The sequence below is a fragment of the Lemur catta genome, chromosome 18, assembly GCF_020740605.2.
Source record: "Lemur catta isolate mLemCat1 chromosome 18, mLemCat1.pri, whole genome shotgun sequence".
Taxonomy (NCBI): domain Eukaryota; kingdom Metazoa; phylum Chordata; class Mammalia; order Primates; family Lemuridae; genus Lemur; species Lemur catta.
Window position 1 is genome coordinate 31,517,807 of NC_059145.1, and position 22,524 is coordinate 31,540,330.

General features: G+C 37.7%; 1 protein-coding gene across 5 annotated transcripts in view; it reads left to right on the top strand.

Moving 5' to 3' along the window:
- Nucleotides 1-17,084: 17,084 nt before the first annotated feature.
- Nucleotides 17,085-22,524, top strand: part of CFAP20DC (CFAP20 domain containing) — a 219,928-nt gene continuing 214,488 nt past the window's right edge. For all 5 annotated transcript variants that reach the window (XM_045530678.1, XM_045530675.1, XM_045530673.1 and 2 more), the window contains exons 1-3: nucleotides 17,085-17,440; nucleotides 19,758-19,847; nucleotides 20,667-20,760. In XM_045530678.1, coding sequence (XP_045386634.1) covers nucleotides 17,420-17,440; nucleotides 19,758-19,847; nucleotides 20,667-20,760 — 205 coding nt within the window. In that variant the 5' untranslated portion in view covers nucleotides 17,085-17,419. The remainder of the gene's footprint in view (nucleotides 17,441-19,757; nucleotides 19,848-20,666; nucleotides 20,761-22,524) is intronic.

Consider the following 22,524-nt stretch of genomic DNA (forward strand, 5'->3'; position numbering starts at 1 on the left):
GCCTAGAGCCATGCTCTAAATATTTTAGAGGTTCAATATATGATAACTAACAAATTATAATCCTCAGATTAAATACTATTGTCCCATACAGGGGAAGGACCAGACCAGTGATTGCTCTTAGCATACCCTACTTCCTGGTCAATAAGCTAAGCCCACATATAAAACTATTATTCACTTAATTTGGTGAGTGTTCCTCTAAAATATAACTTATAGTTTAGTAATTTAGTGTCAGCTACTACCACTGAAATATGAAGGCCAAATGATTCCTTTGAACATAAATTCTAAAGTATATAAAGATGATTGAAAAACTACATCAAGAATGTACAGAAAAATTTATCTTAGCTAGTTAGGTCCAGGTGAGTAGAGCAACCAAGTAGCTGCATGTACATGATGGACTAATATATGAGGGCTGTACAGAGAGTATCCAGCCCTTGCTGATATAATAAATGTCTCTATTTGGCTGAATACTTCCTGGATAGCCCTTGTATATACAACCTTCAGGTTTGACCAGCTGCAGCCAAGCCCTTCCTCTGCACAAGGACACTGAAGGCACAGCAGCATGCCTGTTGACTGACAGAAATCAACACGAGGAGACAGATAACCTTGGTACCTGGCAGCCCAAGAGAGTTGCTTTGTTTCAGCAAAAGCATCAGGAAGCCTAAATAGGTGGACAGTGAAGCAAATAGTCACAGTTTTAGAAATTTTTGCTAATCAGAAAGCAGTCCAAGTACACTCTTGGGCTGGGTCCAATACGTGAATAAAATCTGAACATTAACCACTCAGGTATAAGTAAATTGTAAATTCAGTTTTGGGGATTTCAACTGGATGATTTTCACCAAGGAGTCACAACCTCAAGGCAGAAGAGATTTTGCATCACAGCAGGTTCTTCTTTCATACTGGTAGCCCAGGCAGCAATACTGACAGCAAGATGGTTTTTAATCATAAAAGGTGTGTGTGTGTGTGTGTGTGTGTGTGTGTGTGTGCAGGGCTGTGTGTGTAGACTCCCCCAGGTATTATAAACTGGAATAATCAACATTTGTACATATCAATGGCTGAGCTGGCCTGTGCCCAATCCATTACTGCTTTTATCCTTGGTGGCCATGGACTGCCTTAGCAATGGTCTAGAGAACACACGTATGGAGAAATTGTAATCTGATTTTAGTAATTGATAGTGCACCATAGGCATTGTAGCATTCACAATCTCTAGTCATCCATTTTTCCATAAACAAAGGAAGAGTTAACTGATATAGATTCAAGAAGGGACATAAACATTATCTTGCTACCACATTCTCTTCTTGCTAAGAACAGCAATTTACCATTTCCTAAATAATCAATGTCGCAAAGAGGTCCCATACACACGCACAAAAGCCGATTTAACCTATTATGTGGCTGAGATGCTACAGAAGCAAATGAGAGAGAAATAGAGGAGATGGAAGGAAAAATGAGATTTCATAGAGTGATGATAATATATAAGAAAAGTCCAAAGGGAATTATTAATTAATTTAAGATATATTATGAATTAATTAGAATATTAGATTATCCGAGAACCCAACTATGATTTGTAATAATGTTTCCATGGGAAATGTGTCTGCTTTAAATCCCTTCTTTGCTGAGAAAAAAAATTAAAATGAAGGATAGTAGAGAGGGTAGTTATGGCTAATAAAAAAATCAAAGGGATTTGTTTATACATGCATTCAGTAACTGCTTATTGGGGAGATAAGCAAGTAAACAAAGCATTTCATGTGCCAAGTCCTTTAGTAGGGTATGGGTGCCATGGGAGCCCAAAGGAGGGGCATCTAACCAATCTTGATGGGTACAGGGAGGTGGTCAAAGAAGGCATAGTAAGAATGACTTGAGAGAATTGAAAGGTGAAAGGCAGACAAGAGTATTTTAGACAAAAAATAAAATAATATAATACTTCTGGAGGCAAGAGAAATATAAGTTTAGGAGAACAAGAGGACAGCAGATGAGACCTGACAAATAACCTGGGCTCAGGCAGCGTTTGCGAATCCAGATTAGAATTTTATATTTTAGTCTAAGGACAACAGGAGCAATTGAAGGGAGGGATTTGTTCCCATTTGCATTTGGAAATCATCCAAGCAGCATGTGGAGAACTGATTAGAGGGGGACAAGATTAGAGGCAGAGAACACAATTAGAAGGCTATTGGCATAATCCTGCTGAGAGATAAAGGGTTTCAGAGAGGATAAACATAAATAGAAGGGCTTGAGAGCTATTAAGAAGTAGAATCAGCAATTCTTAATCAGCAATTCTTAATGACGCTTCTTATTTGAGAAATAAAAGAGTCTAAAAGACCCCCCTCCATCCAGTTTCTGGTGTTAGCTCCAGGGAGACAGTGGTACTTTTCACCAAGAGAAGCATCAAAGAGGAAGTCCTAAATGAGGAGCAGATGTAGAATTTAGTTTGGGATGTCTGAGGTGCCTAAGGAATATTTATTCAAGTGTTGGTGTGCAGGAGGCAGGTAGACATCTGTAGCTGAAGCTCATAAGAGATATCTGGACTGGAAACACAAATTTTTAAGCCATAGGGTTAGTAGTTGGAGGTCTTGAAGAAAACAAACTCCCCCAGAAATGTATGTGATATGAGATGGGACATAGATCCGAACCCTAAAGAATAGATAAATAAAGAGGAATGGCCAGAATGGTTGAAGGAAAAACAAAAGATGTCAACTGAAGCAAAACAAAAGCAGGATTTCAAGAAGGAAAGAGTCAACAAGGTCAACAAGGATGATCGAGTAAGATGAGGACTGATAAATGTTCACTGGATTTAGTTATGTGGGGGCCAGCAGCAATTTTGGTAAGATTAATATAGTGCAATAGTGCCGGAGGGTGGAAGCTGAATTGTAGTAGACTAAGTAGAAGACAGGTGAGTAGACAATTCTCACCAGGTGTGCCCATTAAGGGTCAGATAAAAGTAATGGCTGTATGAGAGAATAGCATGGGCTTGAGATTAGTGCTTTTGTTTCATTTTGCTTTGTTTACATGCTGAAGTAAAGGAGGCAGCAAGAGAAAGGAAGAATTTGAAGATACAGGAGAGAGAGGGATAATCAAGAGACTGAAGGGGCTAGGAAAAATGGAAAGAATGGGATTCAGAGCCCAGGTGGAGGGGATTAGCCTTGGATAGGAAGATGACTCATTTTTCATGGGAGGAGCAAGAGAAAAGGAGACAACTGTAAGAGGAGGATAAATAAAGTCATCACTTTGTTGCTAGAGTTGAGGGTGTTCTTTCTGATTTCTATTGTCTCTGTGCAGCATGAGTTCATCAGCTGAGGGGAAGACACAGTAAGAAGATACAGAGCTACTGCTTTGAGGAGAGTGGAGAGCAGAAGAGAGAGCTGATTGTACACACATGGAAGGCTTGCCAAACACTTCCAGGAGGATAACAAGGTTGTGTGGTTTGTGCCAGCAGTACACAGCAACTGGATGAAGTGCTCGTTCATGGGCTGTAAGCTCTAAGATCTATGGACTGGGAGAAAACAAAGAAGTGAAGAAACTGAAGGCTCCTATGAGATGAAAGAACAATTGCTGCAGGAAGAGATTGAGAGACTTGAAAGAATTGAATGTTTAACTTTAATATTACAAAGGTAGAGCAATTCCGGATTCAGTGCTTGACCACTGGAGTTGGTGGCAAAAGTCAAGCAGAGATAACTACCTGGGAGTTGGTGAGGTCGCAGAATTGAGATACTGCTGCTGCTGGATGAGTTGCTCACATAAGCATGTAAAACACCCAGAACACTGGTACAAATTGCAATGGAAAAAAACAGTACATAGAATGTTCTTAATTAATAAATAGAAAAGCTTTTAAGAATGCCAAAAAGGAAGTGTTTTTTAAAAAAAGACAGTGGAGGGAGATATCATAGAACATTGAAAACAACCTAAAACATCTCCAATGGCCAAAGCTTTTTGAGTAACAAAATAATAGTATTGGATTATAGCACAAAAAAATCAAACCAATATCCATGAATTTATACTCATGGATACACATATAAATACATGGTTAAAAATAAATAAAAGAGAAGTGACAAATCTTTCATACAAAATAATTCTAAATAATAAATGTAGAAGGAATGAGGAAAATAGAAAATCACCACAATAATATTAAATAACTGCTAAAAATCACAGGCAAAACATTAAGGAAAAGTAGGATATTTACATAGCCTCAAAGTTGTTTCCCCAGTATATTTATTAATTATTGTGGTGGTTTTAACATACACTCACAATTTTTTTTTATCTTACTACTTCCAGGAGGTGGAACTTAATTCTCTTCTCCTTAAGTGTGGGGCTAGACACAGTGACTCACTTCTAACCAAAAGAGTATGAAAAGGGGAAAAAGTAGTAACTTTATAGTGGAAAAAGCTGGCAGATACCAACTTAATCAAGTGATAAAATTTACATCACCAGTACTAAGTTATGATGACATCATGTGACCCCAATATAATATGACGGGAAGGGTACTTCACTTCTGTGGCAATCTTCTTCAAAATTCATAACCTCAGTGCAATCATGAGAAAACATCAGCAAAACCCAAACTGAGGGACATTCTATCCAACACCTGACCAGCACTCTTCAAAAGTGTCAAGGATTAGAAACAAGGAAAGGCTATGAAACAAGGGAAGGCAGATTAGAGGAGACTAAGGAGGTGTGACAACTAAATGCAATGTGGTACTGGATTGGGATTGGAGCTGAGAAAAAACAACAGGCATTAGTGGAAAAACTAGTGAGATACAAATAAAGTCTGTTGTTTAGTTAATAGTGCTATGCCACTGTTAATGTCTTAGTTTTGATAAATGTGTGATAAGTAAGCTGGCTGATAGGTATGTGGGAAATCTATGTACTATCTTTATAACTCTTTTGTAAATATGAATTATTTCAAAATAAAAAGTTGAAGAGAAAAGGTTTAATGAATAAGAATGAGTAGCTAAGAGACCAGCATATTATCAGTAAAAGATGGAGGGTGTAGTGAGTGTTGAAGCTGGATGGCAGAAGGCCTTATGGAGTAGGAGGTTTTACAGAAAAGTGAAGAAAGAATGGTTTAGAACAGCATTATGGAGTGAGGCGTAAATGCCAGACTATCAATGTAGCATAAGAGTCTAACATTTATTTGACTTGATGTTGTTGCTATGTCTGGAAATCAAATAAGAATTGAAAAGTGTTCACTGCATTTGGCAATTATCTGATCCAAGTATTACATGGTCCAGTGGTCCTGATCAGAAGGGCCATCATCCTTGAAATCTGTCAATATCAATCACTTCCCTTATGTCATCCCTGGCAGCTCTATGCTATTTCCTGCTTCAAAGTTTGCAGCCCCTGTGGACAAAGTTTTATAAGTGATCTGAGGAATGCCATAAGTCCTAGGTTTTGCATAATAAGGATGATTGACATATTTGGAACCTGGTAAATAATCAAGTCCTCTGTTCATATTTCTCATTTTTCTCACCTTGGAATGCCTCCTACAGGGGGAGGGTAATTTTTTCTACAAAGTGTCATAAACATTAGGTCAAACCAGACAAATTTTTAAAAATTGAAAAACTAAATTTTATTGAGTGCCTATTAAGTGTTCAAATTAGTAATAGATATTTTCACATAAATTATCTCAGCCAGGGATAATTTTAAAAGTATGAGAAAGAAATCATGTAAAATTAAAGAATTTGGTAAACACTACTCACTGTACTAATTGGAAAAGTTAAAAATGTATGCTACACTAAATTTAATATTTAGGAAAGCAGAGGTCAAAAGAACAGGAAGAAAAATGTTTTAAGTGATTGACAGGTGGACCCTTACACAACAGCTTCAGACACTTTTCAAAATCCAACCCATGGTTTGTTTATTGTAGTTAAGTGTCAGCTCACAACCATGGCACAGTCATAACTGCAAACAGAGAGCCAGACAACAAAGAAGACTGGCAAAGGCACACAGAGCAAACATTATTCATTACAACCAGCAAAACAACTCAACTCTGCATTAATATTCATCATAAAGTTCCAAAAAGAAAAAAAAACTCTAACTTTACAGAAGGGTCTCACTTGATAGATCAGTCTGATAAATGCAACTATTAAAATATAATGATGATAGAGACATAAAATATAGATGATATGATTAGATAGCCAGATAGATAATATGATAGTAAATGTGTACTAGGAACAAAATCTGAATCTTCAGTTAAAAACATCAAGTTAAAAAAATGAAAAGATCTTTTCTAAAATTATATTTGAATGCTTAAATAAACAATAGAAAAACAATTGCAATAAAACAGCAGAACAGGTTTTTCAGTGTTTGACTTCAAGAAGTATAAAGATCTTTATATGTAATGCCAGTCCCACTCCCAGAGAATTAGTCGGAGTCAGCATCATGAATAGGTAAACTAATCTGTGTAAAAGCACATAGCAAAAATGATGAGGCCAAATCAAATCCTAGCAGAATGTCCTATGCATTATAAAAGACTTACAGTGAAAACTTGGAAAGGCATGCTGAGACTGTCCTAAAAGATTGTGGTCCCCAACCCCTGGTCACAGTCTGGTAATAATTCATGCCTGCTAGAAATGGGCCACAGTGCTCAGCCACCCCTCTTCATCCTCAGGTGGAAAAATTGTCTTCCATGAAACTTAGGAAAGTGGGGAGGGGGAGGCCCACAGCAGGAGTTAGCAGTGGGCCAGAGAGGGAAGCTTCATCTGTATTTACAGCCGCTTCCCATCGCTTGCAATTCCACCTAAGCCCCGCCCCCCACCCTGTCCCGCCTGTGGAAAAATTATCTTCCATGAAACAGGTTCCTGGTGTCAAAAAGGTTGCAGACTGCTGCTAAAAGACATTTTAAAAAATTTAAGTAGTAAAAACAAAAAATCACAAGCTAAACACAAAAGCAAATGAAGAATTTGAACATGTGAGGGACTTAAAGGTTGTTTTATTTTAGATGGTCCCTGACTAATAACAGATACTTTACTATCACATTCAGATTTCCCTAGTAATAATCACTGAACAAAATATATGCAGCAGCCTCACACAACTCAAAGTTTAAGCCAAATTTAATACAGATACTGGGTTATATAAATTTACTAGGATAAGAGATATATAATATCCACATTTTAAAATTGTTCCAGTTAAATCAATAAATATTAACATAACTGTGTTCAGTTTTGACACTGTAATAACTAGGATTTTTTAAAATTTGCATTGAAATATACACATAGAGAAGTGCACATATATTAAATATACAGGACAACAAATTTTCACACACTGAGTATACCCAAATAAACATGTTTTAAATAAAATGTGTACAGCCAACTAAAGAAAAACTCTTTGGTCTTCCATGTATATGTCCAAATATTATCAAAAACATTTGCTGGCATTTTTATCTCTCAGAAATATGTAACCATTTTCATCTTTTCTGGATTTCTTTTTTCACCTACCAATTTTCAGAAGATGAACCCAACTCTAAGAAAATAAGATTATCTAGTAACCCATGAATTTGACACTGAGCATCCTAGTTCATTAGGTATCTCTCCCAATACCAGACTGAGACTTGCTAATTTATAAGAGTTGAGATAGCTTTATTCCAAGTCCCTTATCCTTTCTACAAGTGACCTCAGACACAAATGATTCCAACCATGTAGACTCTGAATTCTGTTTGCAAGGAGGAACTATGAAGGAATGATCTGATCCGAGACTTTATCCACATTCCTTGAGCTGTAAAGAGAACAGGGTTGGCCAAGCTCGGGACTAAAGTAGAATGAGGATTAGATTAAGAGTAGCTTCTGAAATTTTCAGTTTTCTCAAAGAAGTGGGATCCTGAGATTTAGGGGAACCAGAAGAGATTCCAATCTCAGTGATACATTAATCTCAGCAAAGATGCTTTCAACCTTTTACCATATACTTCTTCACATGCACTGTACTATATCAGTTGTTTGTTCCAACCCTAACTAGATGAGGAAAGATGAAAATTAATTGCTTATATAACTGAAAAATCCAGGGTTAAATCTAATTTTAGGCATAACTGGTCCCAAGGATTCAAACAAAGCCATCCAAATCTAGCTTCTGTCTCTCCATCTCTGCATAGATACCATTGTCAGACAGACTCTTCCACAGTGGTCTCAAGATAGCTCCCTGGAGGTCCCAGGACTACATACTTCCTCATTCATGTCCAGTAGAAAAGAATAAGAGCTCTTGCCCCAGCATTTCAAGCCAACCTAAGACTCAGTGTGTCTCATTGGCTCCAATTTGGTCGCATGACTTTCTCTGAACAAATCGTTGTGACCAGGAAATGGGACATGTTAATTGGCTCAGACCTAGGAATATGTTCGACCCCTGATCTAGGTGTTGAAATAATACTGCCTCATGGACTGAAAAGAAAATGGGGATATAGTTATCAGAAGGAAAAATAGATAGTGAAGGAAAAATAGATAGTGAAGGAAAAATATCTCAATAGTACTGCAACAACCTCTATCAGTAACCCTGTCAGGTACTAAGAGTTAGTGAACCTGGTAAAAGATTTACACACAAGGTGACCAGCCCCGTGTCAGTATCACCCTCTTCTCACCCAGGGTGAGAAGTCTTTCTCTGCATTGCCCAAAAAATACCTTTAAGTAAAAGAAAGAAGGAAGTTTGATTTGTTCGTAATGTTTTCACCAGATAGATTAGATTAATCTGTGACATGATTAATACATAAAGCATTAACCCCTATGATTTCAAAAAGGGCACCAATGGAAGTCACAGCTGTGATTTGGAAAGGATTTGGTTGCTTACTGAAAAGCTCTGAAATGCTTTTGTTGTGGGTATAAAGAGAAATTTTTAAAAAGAGAACTCATACAGAGGTAAAGACTCAAGAAAAGTATTACAACACAGGACATTCAGTAACGTTGTTTGTATTAAAGTGAACCAGCCTGCTAATGTTGCCTAAGCTGGGTGTAGAGGCCTAATGAGCTAGGGCAGCTACCCAATAGGACCCATCCTGAGAACCTAACAATTGCTAAAAAGGCAAACATTCAGCATGGATTTTCTTCAAAGGGTAAATAGGAAACAGTGAGGCCAAGTGATAATCATACATGAGCTTTTTCTTAGTACCTATTCAGAAAACACTAAGCAAGTTTTCAACAATCTATGCTAAATATGCAGTGTTATGAATTAACCAGTAATCACAATAATATGCATGTAATCACACCGTGACAGCATATAATAGCAATGGGTTAAATTTCCTTCACCGTTCATGGAACTCCCTCTGAAACTCCTCATGTAGTGAATAAATAGATGCATACATGAATGAATGAAGTAAATTAACTAGTAATTGAACTTTGGAAGTTTTCACACAGGGTTAATTTTCAATGAGAAACTTGTATGTGCAAGAGTTGGAGTGTTTGATCATTCTGACGAAACAGATTTGTGCTCTGTAAGCCCATTTTGTTTGGGCTGTGTTACCATCTTTTTTTTTTTTTTTGAGTGGCTATCCCACCCTATACAGAACATTTTGAAAAGAGAGAAAGGTGTCCCTTAAGAATGGATGTATAACCTAAACTTTTGTACCCCCATAATATGCTGAAATAAAAAAGAAAAAAGAATGGATGCAGCTCCCAGGGCATGTGACTTGGGAAAAAGCTGGACACTTTATATAAAGATAAAAGGTGACCATTCTCTGAAAGACTTGGGGAGGTGGAGAGGGACCCAGCTGGATTTTCACCCCCACTGCTTCATTTTTGTTAAGAGTGTAAGTGGTACAACCTCAGTTCATCTGATAAGAATACAGAAGAATTATTTAAAAAGGTGCAAAGATCAGAAATTTCTCCTTATTTTGTTTTGTGGAGTCATTTCCCTCAGGATAGATTCTATTAATAAAATGTGTAAACAATAGCTGTAAAACAAACCCACCTAATAGAATGTATTTAAATATTAAAAGTTCAGATTTCTCTCAAATTGTTTTTCAACCTATTCTTTATTATCAATATAACTTGTACTGAAAGCCAGGTAAAATAAAATCATTAAAAGGGTCATATACATACAACTTATATATGGTCACAAAGGCTCTCTAGTCTAATCTTATGCAAATTTTTCAAATTAAAATGTTATTGCTATCCCCAAAGGTTATTTTTTACTTCTTTTGCATCAACGAATGTTATTTTTATTTCTTTTCCCTATAGCTTCCCAATGGCTTTTGTGACCAACCAAAGTCCCCCATTCTAATTCTAAGAGATGGGATACAGTCAGAGCAAGGCAAATGGAGAAATAGTGATGGAGCATGGTAATGGAATCTATTTTATCCTGAAGCAATAACAAAATGAATTCAATTTGCACAAAAGGATTCTGAATTGCAGCCAAAGAACTAAAAAGGTATTTCTGTTTACTTTTCATTAGGAAAGTATACATGTCACATTCTTTTCTGGCTAGCTTATAGCCATGAAATGAGCTTGCTCCTCCCAGCTGTTAGACTCTTCAAGCTGAGGCTTGTTCTGCATATTGAAATGAAAAGAAGTAGACTATGAGCCAGGAGATCCAGTTTTCAGTTTCAGCTTTTTAATAACTGTCCTTATTCTTAGCAAATACTGAGTCTCTCAGTTTCCTTAGCCACAAGATGGGTAGGGGTTGGGCTAATATGTGATTATAATAATAATGATGGCAGCTGCTATTTATTGACAGCCTACTAAGCATCTCACACCGAATGAGCACTTGCAATTACTTTATATCATCTAACTCTTAGAAATCCCACGAAGTGGGTGATTGTATAGTAGAGACACTAAAGCTTGGCTAAGTCAAATAACCTAGCAGGGTCCCAGAGCTGTAGGTATCAGAGCCAGGATTGGGTGAGAGGTTTCAAAAGTCAATCTTGGAAGTGCTTCTTGTATATCTACATACTGACTGAAAAGCAATCTATAACACAAATCTCAGACTAGAGCTATCTGCATGTTTTCTGTCTTCACACACCTAAGTGTTTTGACTCCAGAAACATATACAGAGTTTTCCAAACATGTTAGTTAGAAAGAAACATGACTGCTCTCTTAATGAGCATGCTAAGGGTGGCTCTCTGCACATTTGGGAAATGTAAATTTTCACTGCCAAATCCACTGCTGTGTCATATAGCAGATATTTACATTTCTTATAGTATAGATTCATATTTTTCTTATGAATTGATATGATGCAAAGAAAATGCTACAGGCTATAAGGCCAATTCCAAAAGAAGAATTCTAGAAAAATTTTGGAAAATGGTAGCATCATGAAACAACTGGGTAGTTTCTGAAGTGGCTGCTCTAGATGAGAGATGTTCAATAAGTAGATATGTTTAGACATGTTTGTTTTTTTTAAATCTATCACATGACTTCAAAGCACTCACATGGATATATGGTAAGTGCTTATTTATTTACTCATTCATTCAACAGAATGTATGAAGTGTTTATTGTTCTGGGTACTGGAGATAAAATAGCAACCAAGATGAAAATTGTCCCTATTCTCATGGAACATATATGGAGAGACAGAAAATGAACAAGTTAAAAAATACCCAAAATAACTACAGATTGAGATAAGGAATTAGGATGCTGTTCTAAAGAATAATGAATGGAGGAGGCAATCCATTTTATCTGCAGTAGTTAGAAAAGACTTTTCTGAAATTTGAAGGATAAGAGGAAGCCAAATATGAAAGAGCCAGATTTGCAAAGGCCCTGAGGTAGGAAAGTTTGACAAGTTCTAGAAGTTGTGTGTGGTTGGTGCATAAGAAACTAGAGGTAAAAATCCATAGATAACATTGCATTTAGTGGTAAAAGACTGAATAGTTTACCCTTCTGAACTAAAATAAAATCTTACCCAGCTGACCAAATGGAACCCTTCTTGGCCAAGGGGCACCGAAAAGAAAAAAAGAAAAAACCTTAAAGCTGAGTTGCCAGCCATGAGAAGAAGGGAGGTCAGACACATGCCTAGTTATGCCCTGTTGTTTTGGAGTTATTCTTTATAACAATAAGATAAAAAATAGTTAACAGGCCTAAGGCCATGTAAGACAAAGATTGAACCACACCTGCAGGTCAATGATTTACTAAATAGATCACTCAAGTCTCAGTACATGTCTGGTGGCTTGTCTCTGATTAGCAGACTTCCTTATCTTAACCTAAAACATTCCAAGACTTTAGACAAAGCTTCATTTCTTTAACTAGTTACAAATCAAAGAATCTTTAAACCCACCTGTAACCTGTAATCCCCACTTGGAGATGTCCTGCCTTTTGGGGCCAAATCCATGTATACCTGCCATGTACGTTGATTTATGACTTTATGTATAATCCCTAAAACATATAAAATCAAACTGTAACCCAACCATGGCAAGACCATTTGCTCAAGGCTTCTTGGGTGTGGCTCTCTGGACCATGGTCGCACATATTTGGCTGAGAATAAACCTCATTAAATTATTTTACAGAGTTTGGGTTCTTTTCCATTGTCACCCTTAAGATCAGGAGCAAGACAAGGATGTCCATTCCCAGCACTTTTATTCAACATAGGTTCCCAGGCAAGAAAAACAATGAAAGGCATCAAAATTGAAAAGGAAGAATTAAAATCATTTCTGTGTGCATATGACATGATCTTTTAAAATTCTAAGGATTCCACAAAAAAAACTATTAGCAGTAATAAATGAATATAGGATAGTTACAGGATATAAGGTGAATATACAAAAATCAATTGTACTTCCATATGCTCACAATGAAAAATCTGAAAATGAAATTAAGGAAATAGTCACTTACAATAACATTAGAAGGAATGAAATATTTGAAATAATTTTTACAAAGAAGTGTAAAACTTAAACACTGACAACTGTAAAACGTCATTAAAACAAATTTTAAAAGATTTAAATATATGAAAAGACATCCCATTTTGGAAGATTTAATATTGTTAAGATGGCAATGCTCCCCAAATTGATCAACGGTTTCAATACATTCCCTATTAAAAACTTAGCTGCCATTTTTGGGAAGAAATTGGCAAGCTGATCCTACAATTCAAATGGAAATTCAAGGGAACCAGAATAACCAAAACAATCTTGAAAAATATCAAAGTAGAAGGATTCACATTTACTGATTTCAAAACTTACTACAAAGTCATAGTAATCAAGACAGTACAGTGCCAACATAAGAATAGACTTATAGATTAATGGCATAGATTTGAGAGTCTGTAAATAAGCTCATGTGCATAGCCAACTAATTTTTTACATGTGTGCCAAGACCATTGAATAAGGAAAGAAGAGTCTGTTCAACAAATGGTGCTGGGACAACCGTATATCCACATGCAAAAGAATGAAGTTAGACCTCTTTCTCATGCCATTTACAAAAACTAATTCAAAATACATTATGGCCGGGAACAGTGGCTCACGCCTGTAATCCTAGCACTCTGGGAGGCCGAGGCGGGTGGATCGCTCGAGGTCAGGAGTTCGAGACCAGCCTGAGCAAGAGTGAGACCCCGTCTCTACTAAAAATAGAAAGAGATGATCTGGCCAACTAAAAATATATACAGAAAAAATTAGCCGGGCATGGTGGTGCATGCCTGTCGTCCCAGCTACTCGGGAGGCTGAGGCAGTAGGATTGCTTAAGCCCAGGAGTTTGAGGTTGCTGTGAGCTAGGCTGATGCCACGGCACTCACTCTAGCCCGGGCAACAGAGTGAGACTCTGTCTCAAAAAAAAAAAAAAAAAAATACTGAAATACTGTTTCGTGTCAAATTGATAATCATACTCATCTAACTTGAATGATTACATTGGCATACAAAGACTCTATCATCCTTTAAAAACTATTTCTAGTCTATTTCATTTTAAATACTATCCAATATCCTTTAACAATATTAATATACCACCAAATTACTTTCTTTTTTTCAAATTACTTTCTTTGTAGAACAAAGACAAGCACTTTAAAGCTTGTAAAGTGACTAATTCTTAATGTTGTCAAATTAAGTTAAGCAATTTAACACAATTACTAAATGTACCAACTTCTTAAAAAATTGTAGTAATTAAAGAAACTGTTTCACTGTCTTTTATAACGTACATAAATAACTTGGTTTAAGCCAAGTTGTTTGGGCAGGTCGGCTTTTTCTTTTTTTTTCCAGAATTCTGGTTGACATCCTTGAAGTTCAATCCAATTTTTGTTTATAAATTGCATTCATCCAAATTGAATGAGAGCATTTGCTATTACAAAATTGGATATCCTCCTTTCTCTGATTTTGAGTTCATATTGTTAAAGTATTGCACATTCTTATTTTGCTTTATAGCCACTACTGTCAATGTTAAGGGTACTCTTACTGTAGAAAAAATAAGATTGATCTGAGTTAGGCAGCTTTCAGAGTTGCTCATTGCCTGGACAGGCCCTATACCATACTTGCTACTGAAAATCCCATTATAAGAACTTGTTAGAAGTTAGGAGGGTTAGGAGATGATGTTTGGCCTTGGACTATTACTTCCTCTCTAGGAAGTGAGGGCATTGAAGTAAATGATACTGTTTCCTTCCAGCCTTAAACTGAATAAACAGGCAATGAGAAACAAAAACACTGGAGTAAAAAGACATACTGATACATAGCAATTAATCATTTTCAACTCTGCAACTACTTCTTTCATCAACAAATTGAGATTATCAGTTCACTCTTTAGTTGAAGACAAATGATAAAACATATCAATTAATTAATTCAGATAATCATAAAGAGTAGAATGAAAATAAGGCAAAGTTGTGAGTTTCACTTCTGCTATGGTGTCAAAATACACTTTCTAGAGATTCAAGTTGATTGTTAGACGCCTTAAAATGTCCCCTAGATTCCTCTTGTATTCTCATTGTACCTTCTGCCATTGGTATAGTATTTGTCAAAAACTGCTTTGTATTATAGTGCAAATAACCATTTGTGATAGGCAAAAAAATCCCCCCCCAACAACAACAAAAGGATTTCAACATCAACTCCCTGAAAAGTGTGAATGTTTCGTTATTTGGAAAAAAGGGTCTTTGTAGATGTGATTAACGATCTTGAAATAAACAGATTACCTCAGATTATCCAAATGGGTACTAAATGCTATTATAAACTTCTTTATAAGAGACACACAGAAAAAACAAACAGAAAAAGAGGAGGTAGTGTCACCAGGGGAGGTGAGACGGATATTAGAGAGATTTAGCCACAAGTCAAAGCATGCCAACAACCACCAGAAACTAGAAGAGTCAAAGGACAGATTCTCCTCGAGTCTTCAAGAGGGAGTATGCCCTGCTTACACCTGGATTTGGACTTCTGCCCTCCAGAACTATGAGGGAATAAACTTCCATTGGCTTAAGCCACTCTGTGGTAATTTGTTACAGCAGCCACAGAAAACTAATATGCCCCTTCCAATGTTATTTCTTATCACTGAATTCATGGTATTTATCACAAGTTATAATTATTTGCTAGTTCCTTTATCGTCTGTTTCACTGCACCAACATGTAAGCTCCTTGAAGGTGGGGCCCTTCCCTGTACACCCAATCTCTGAGCATGGTATCTAGAAACTATCTGTTAAATGAATGAATGGATAAATGTCCCCCACAGGTAAGTCTTGTAAGACAGAGTCCGTGTCTACTGATCTTACTTTCCAAACCTCCAGCACAGAGCCTTGGAAAAAACTGTTGTTGAACTAGGTTTGAGCTCTATAAATCAGCAAGTCTGGATTCTAGACACTTTACTGCAATTTACAGTTGTGCCATGGCCCCACCTCTATCTTGTATGGATCTATTATTAGGCTTAGCATGTACAAGAGGGTTTAAGCTGTTCATCTTAGATCTGGTAAGGTGCAGATCCAGATACCATTCATTTTCAAATCCTTAACATCTCCGGTCCCCAATCCCCGGGCTGGCGACAAAGCTGCTCTGAACCACTCACCTCCCCCAACCCGATGGAAGAGGTGAGTGGTGGGCAGGTGAGCGAAGCTTTATTTGTATTTACAGCAACTCCCCGTCCATCACTTGCATCACCGCCTGAGCTCCGCCTCTCCCGCCTTCCTGCAGAAAAATTGTCTTTCATGAAACCGTTCCCTGGTGCCGAAAAGGTTGGGAACCGCTCCTTTACATGATCTACAAGGCTTGGTGTATGGTAGGGACAATAAATATTTGGGGTTTTGAGTGAAGTAGAACGATACCTGGCTTTAGACTCAGCTAAAAATGAAACTCAACATTGCCTTCTTGAGTAAATTCCTAATCAACTCTGAGTCTCAACATTCACAACTGAGATTAACTCTTACCTCACAGGGTTATGAACCTGTGAACCACTTCGTCTACAGTAAGGAATTCCATGAGTGATATGTGATTATTATTAACCTATGGCATTGGCCTAACTCAGCCAGAAGTATACCATTAGACAAGAGTTCCCAACTAGTGCCACACCACTTACTAGCCATATGATCTTGGGCAAGTTACTTAGTAACCTTTCTGAGCCACAGCTCCTTAGAGAAAAGCTGGCAAAAATACCTTTCATGTGAGAAGTGGTTCTGACCTAGAAACAAAATGAAGTAACTAAATAGTTACACTTAAGGGAGTGTTAGTCTCAATAATGTATGTAAGTGATTTTGAGCAAAAAACCCTGGCTTTTGACGTGTACAGTGACCTTGAGTAAATACTCCTACTTCCCAGGGCCTTCTGAAACAATGAAAGGGTCCAGCAGCCCCCATTACTGACTAAACGAACCCGAGTTTGGGAACCTTCCAAACAAAGGGTTCCATGAATTCATGATTCTATCTCCTTCAGCAACCTACCAGTTATCAGTGTTTCGAGGAGAAACCAAGCCGATGTGACAGGTATTCTAGAAGAGTCCAGTACCTGCGTTAGCTCTGAAACCACGCTAAGTTTGAGCTTTTTAGCTGACGGAGGTAAAGACTTAAGTAGAGTGCCACTCACAAGTCGGACGTTCCCGCGTTTCTCCAAGAGTCCCGCGGTTGCCTGGGCAACGCTACGTCACCGCGTAGCCTCACGCGTCCGTGCGCAAAATCAGTCGGCGCGACGCGCAGGCGCCTCCTGAGAGCCAATGGGCGCGGCCGGAATTCTGGCGGCGCTAAGCCCCGCCCCTTTCCGATCGGATTCAGAGGTGGGGCGGCAGCGGGAGCGCGCCCGCTTTTCTGAGGCAGGCGGTTGCGGGTGGCTCGGCGGCTGGGCGCCCAGTCACGTAGGTTACGCACACAGTCCTTCCCCAGGGACGGTCCGGAGCCCGCCCGGGCAGTTGGGCCCTCTCCAGATCCGGGCATCCTGGAGGCGGGGGCCGCAATGGTGCGGGTCGAGGGCTCGAGGTGGAGCTGACCAGGGGCCGTAGGGGCTGAGAAGAGCTTGCCCGAGTCGGGGCCGAGCACGAAGCCTTTCCCCGCCCTTCGGGCTCCCGGGTTCCCGCCCGCCGATTTCCAGCCGTCAGGGTCACGACTCTCTCTGGAATCCCTGAACTCTGTGCCCCCCAAGCCCTGGCCCCTCTGCGGGAATGTTCAAAAATGAGTACCAGGTAACCCGAAACGGTTCTCCAACCTGTCTGTAGCTTTCTCCACTTGGGCGAGGTAGCTCGTGATCGCGGTGAGGGTAAAGCCTCTCCCCACCCACCCCTCCCCATAATACTGTCTTTTTGGGGGGTAAGAAGGAATTGAAGGATGAATGGTATTGACCCCCCAAAAGAAAAAGTTACCAAGGTCTAGGCATATGATTTGGCTTTTGTTCACTTTCCAGCTCAGTGCTTCTCATGGTATGTGAATTGTCTGTGATTCTGCTTGAAAATGCAGACCTTAAACCCCACCGAGACCTCCTGAATCAGAATCTTGAGGGCAGGGTCCAGAAATCTTGAGTTTTAATAAGCGCCCGGGGTCCTCACTACTGCTGCACACTGGTATCTCAGAAGCTATTTAGAAGAGTGAATGAGTGACTGTATGAATGGGTTAAACCAAGAAGGAAAATAAGCACTTTGTCTATATGCTATTTTCTCTTTCCTTAAACTAGGGGTTAGTGAGTCTGAGACATTGGAGTACATCAGAATCACTTGGGGTACTTGTTAAAGTGCAAATTTCCTGACCCTCACCCCAGATGTAGTGAATCAGAGTCTCTAGATGGAGTCAGCTGACTGACCTTTTAAACAGCTTCCCCCAGGTGATTTTAATGCAGGTGGTCCAAGAATCACATTTGGAGAGACCCTGCTTCTGGGTCTTCCTCTGTCACTTTGAATAACCTAGAGTGTCTTCATGCAACCTGTTTTCCTCACCTCACTGGGCGTCTCCTTTACTTGGTTGGCCTTGATCTCCTGCCCTCCCTTCTTCACCTCTACTTGAGGTCACATTCCCTATTTACAGTCTGTTTACCATCCTAGTCCTGCTGTTCTGATGAACTTTTTTCACTGTATATAAACCATCCTCCACTGGTCTCCACCTCTTTGTTGCTTCTGCCTTTTCACCAAATACTACCTGCCTCCTTATGAGTGTTCTCAGGATTCTACAGTTCTCTTTCTTCTATCCTATTTAGTATCATGAAATGAGTAGAACAATTTTAGAGTTTGTTTCACTTCACATAGGTATATTGTTACAAAAAAGCATATGCCTACTGCGGGGAAACTTGGGAAACATGGGGAAACAAAAAGAAAGTTTGTTATCAAGTGTAAGGGTTTTTCTCTTAAAGAAAACAGCCAGCTGTCTCAAATTTAAAATTCATGGTGAAATATGACCTGCCCTCAGAAGCTACAGTAATTCTATCCCAAATACAATTTGCACATAATACTGCTCACGGAAGAAGAAATTAAATGTCTTAACTTCAAGTGATTGTGTGTTAAAATGCAGAAGGGAAAATATCTTTGTGTTACTGAGAAAAAAGATGGAAATTCATTACAGAAATTAGATTTTCTCATGTGTTGCTTATAATCAAATCATATTTAGTGTTCATTTCAGATTCTCAATTTTTGCAATAAATTCTTCCTCAGGTAATCATCTTGCTTAATTTCCCTTTTGAAGCTCTGGACATTCAGTAATATCTTCAGTGTTTTTACATAAGCATGTCCCTCTATGTTCTCGGGTTTATAAGTGGCCTGTCTATAGAAAGGATTCTCTATTTTTCTTGTGCAGGTTTTATAGATCCCCAAATTAATTTATATTAAATAAAAATATCTTGTAGGAACGCTCAAAATAAGAATCCCCTGCAATCCCTCCCAGGCCTTTTTATTGACCAGTAGTAAACTATTTAATTTTTCCTTTGTTTTATAATCTTTGATGGCACTATTGAGCCCTTCCTATGAGTTGAGTATTGTGCTTGATGATTATTGTTTACTATGCTATGGTAATCCGATGACCCATTTTACAGATGGAAAATCAAGGAATTAAGTAACTTCAAGGTCAGATAGTTAAAAAGCCAGTGTTGGAGCCCCAGTCAGTATGACTAGAAATCTTGTATTCAGAGATAATTATCAGAATTTATTGGCCTGCTTTGAGGATGAAGTTTAAACCCTTCAGTCTGGTTGGAAAACATAATCTGCAAAATATGATCTGTACAGGTCAAGTAAATGAGCCCCATACTGAGAGACTGTAAGGTTTGTATGGCACAATTTATTTAATGTTTTATCATGCTTAAAAAATAAATTCCTTAAACCATTAATCCAAGGTGACCCAAATCAGAATGGTTGTGGCTTAGATACAATCAAGGTATAAAGTAGGAGTAATAACAGGGATAATGTTTCATCCCAGATCTATTTAACTGACAGATTCTTGGAACACTGGTTGTAGACTATGTGGTGGATAATATTTCCTCCTTAGCATTGTCTTTCACCTTAATATTTTGTTTTCATTGTTTAGGGAGGTGCATTTGTTGAAATCTTCAGCGCTCAGGGAAAAAATCCTGGAGCAAAATGGAAGATCCTTGGCAGTCCATCTGTGATTTGGAAAGTAAGTATTAGAAATTAGAGTCACGTAAATCCTGGCAAGAAATATGAGTGAAAGTTATAGAAAAAAGGACTTGATCAGATTTTATAACTGTTTTTCCTGTTCTTTCACTGCAAAACGCTTTCATGACATTGTTGGCCACAGGCCTCCACTCCTCAGTTGTTTAAGACTTTGGCACACAGCTCATAACCCCTCTCTGTACTCCCGAGTCCTGCTGTATCATTCGAGGACTTGAGTATCTGTGAGGAAAATCTCTCCAAGCCCTGGGCTTTGTAGTTTCTTGATTTCTTCATCTTTTATGACCTCTTCCACTCTGCTCAAGCATTCATTCCCACCGTCTCACCCTGGTCCTTACCACTACAGATTGCAGGACCTTTGAAATTACCGAGTGAGACATTGAGATGTCCCTCTCCGACCCCAATCTTTCATTCTTAAGGTCGCTTGTTCAGTTACTCCTACTGTGTTTATTTTTCAGTCTAATTGGTACCTTTAGGCTATTAACCATTCTACTTTTCCCTTGTGTTTAGTTCTATTTATTTATTTATCTTCTTTGTTTTCACTTCCTTTTCTCTCCAGCTCAGAATCCATACTCCATAATTTCAATCACTTTCTAGTCAAGACCTTTAATGCCCTTGCACCTGTCCTTTCATCTTGCCTCTGTATTCTAGTTCCCAGCAAGCCTCAGGATAAGAATGTCAAGGCCTAAGCCTACTTTTAAATCATTTGAGTGACTTTTTTTCTTGTAAATTTGCAGTTCCAATTTTATTGTAGAAACCAAATAAAATATTCTTTGATTACTGCTGTTTTCATTTTATTCTATAGGAGTTTGATAAAGAAGTTAAAAGTTTTGTGTTTGTTCTGGAAGGCAGCAGCCAAACAAACAAAATTCAATTACCAAAGGAGAATAAGCAAATCCGTAAGTATGATTTTTTAATATTGAAGCTTAACATTTGATACTTAAAGTTACGCTTTTATGTCTCCTGAACAGGCATATCAGAATGACTTACACTGACATCTATTGATGTAAAGTGATGTGATTTTTTTTAATTTAAAAGGTAATTATATACCAGGCACTATGCTAGGCTTTTTTAAAAATATATTCTACCTCACTGTTTATTAGAAATCTAGAAGTATTTTAAGGAGACTTAGAAGATTACTTAGTACCTAGTAATATAATAATAGCATTTATTGAACACTTATTGTGTGCCAGGAACTTTCTAAGCATTTAAATTTATTAATTCTCTTTTAAGCCTCCCATTAGATCTTTTACAGATGAATAAGCTAAGGTTGGTTCCTCATCAAGATATAGGAAATTAATTTTTGAGAAAAAATATTTTTAAAATACTGTATAAGGCATTATTTAGTGACATATCAACTCGTAGCTTTAAGAATATTAGTATCTAATAAGAATAGATATAAATATGTGATTTAACAAAAGCACAGAGTAGATTTCAATTCTTTCTTTCTTTAGAAATTAAGATCAACATTTTAAAGCAGAAGAATCCCTGAGAGATAACCTAAACTTAAGATCAGAAGCCCAGTTATTAGCAGAGATAGGGTTAAAATTCAAGGCTCTACCATTAGATTAGGCTTTGAGTAAACTGATGTGGTTTAAAGAATATAATTTATCAAAATGATTAATCAGATTTTCCATCAACTATGTCGTATATTTTAAATATTGATTTCATATGACCTAGAAAATACAAGTACACAATTCTTTTTTACATTCGTCATTTACTTATTCCTTCCTTCATTCATTAAGAACATTTACTGCATACCTACTATGTACCAGGCACTATGAAAAGACCTTTTGTTGGTACCTGATAGTCTAATTTAATTCAGTTTTCTAAACTTACATAGGCTCTGCACTTTATGTACCATTTCAAGCTACTACATGCAGAGTTTAGATTTGTAAGACATCTAAGCCATAGAAGTTATAGATAGAAAATGGTTTATTTTAAAGTGGTTTGCTGGTGTGTCTTTCTAAACTAAAATAAGGAATAGACCTCAGAGAAAAAGAGAAGAGATGATCATTGTTAAAAGAATTTTTATTAATTTACGACCATTTTAAAATCATGGTTTCCTCATAGTTCCTGTGTGTGTGTGTGTGTGTGTGTGTGTGTGTGTGTGTGTGTGTGTGTGAGAGAGAGGGAGAGAGAGAGAGAGAAACAGAGACAGAGAGTTTGTGTGTGTTTAATAGCAGGGTTTTTTTCATTTCCACATAAATTTATACTTAGAATTGAGGTAAACTGAGATGAGCAAGGGAAACATGTCTGAAACTGTAGTTTCTTCTTCTTACAAGAGACACAGTCCATCTTTTTAAGGATATTGACTTTGTAAGATAGCTACATTTCATTTGCAGGAATATGACTTTGTTCTAAGCCAGTGTTCTTTTGTTTTTTTCCTTATTGTTGGACTTACGAAGCCTACCTGTACTTCCATTTAATGCCCTCAGCATCTGTGCACATGGTTAAGTTATTGATAAAATCAGTTACTTTTAGTAACCTTTCTCATTTGGCTCTGAGAAAGATTCTTCCTCTACCAAAGCCTAAGTGATTAAATACAAGTTCCTCTTTCCTACTCTTATCCAAAGTTTTTTTAAGAAACAAATCAAGTTTAATATGTTATAATTACTTTTTAAAATGGAAAGATGATGGTTTTAATTGTAAAAAACAGAAGA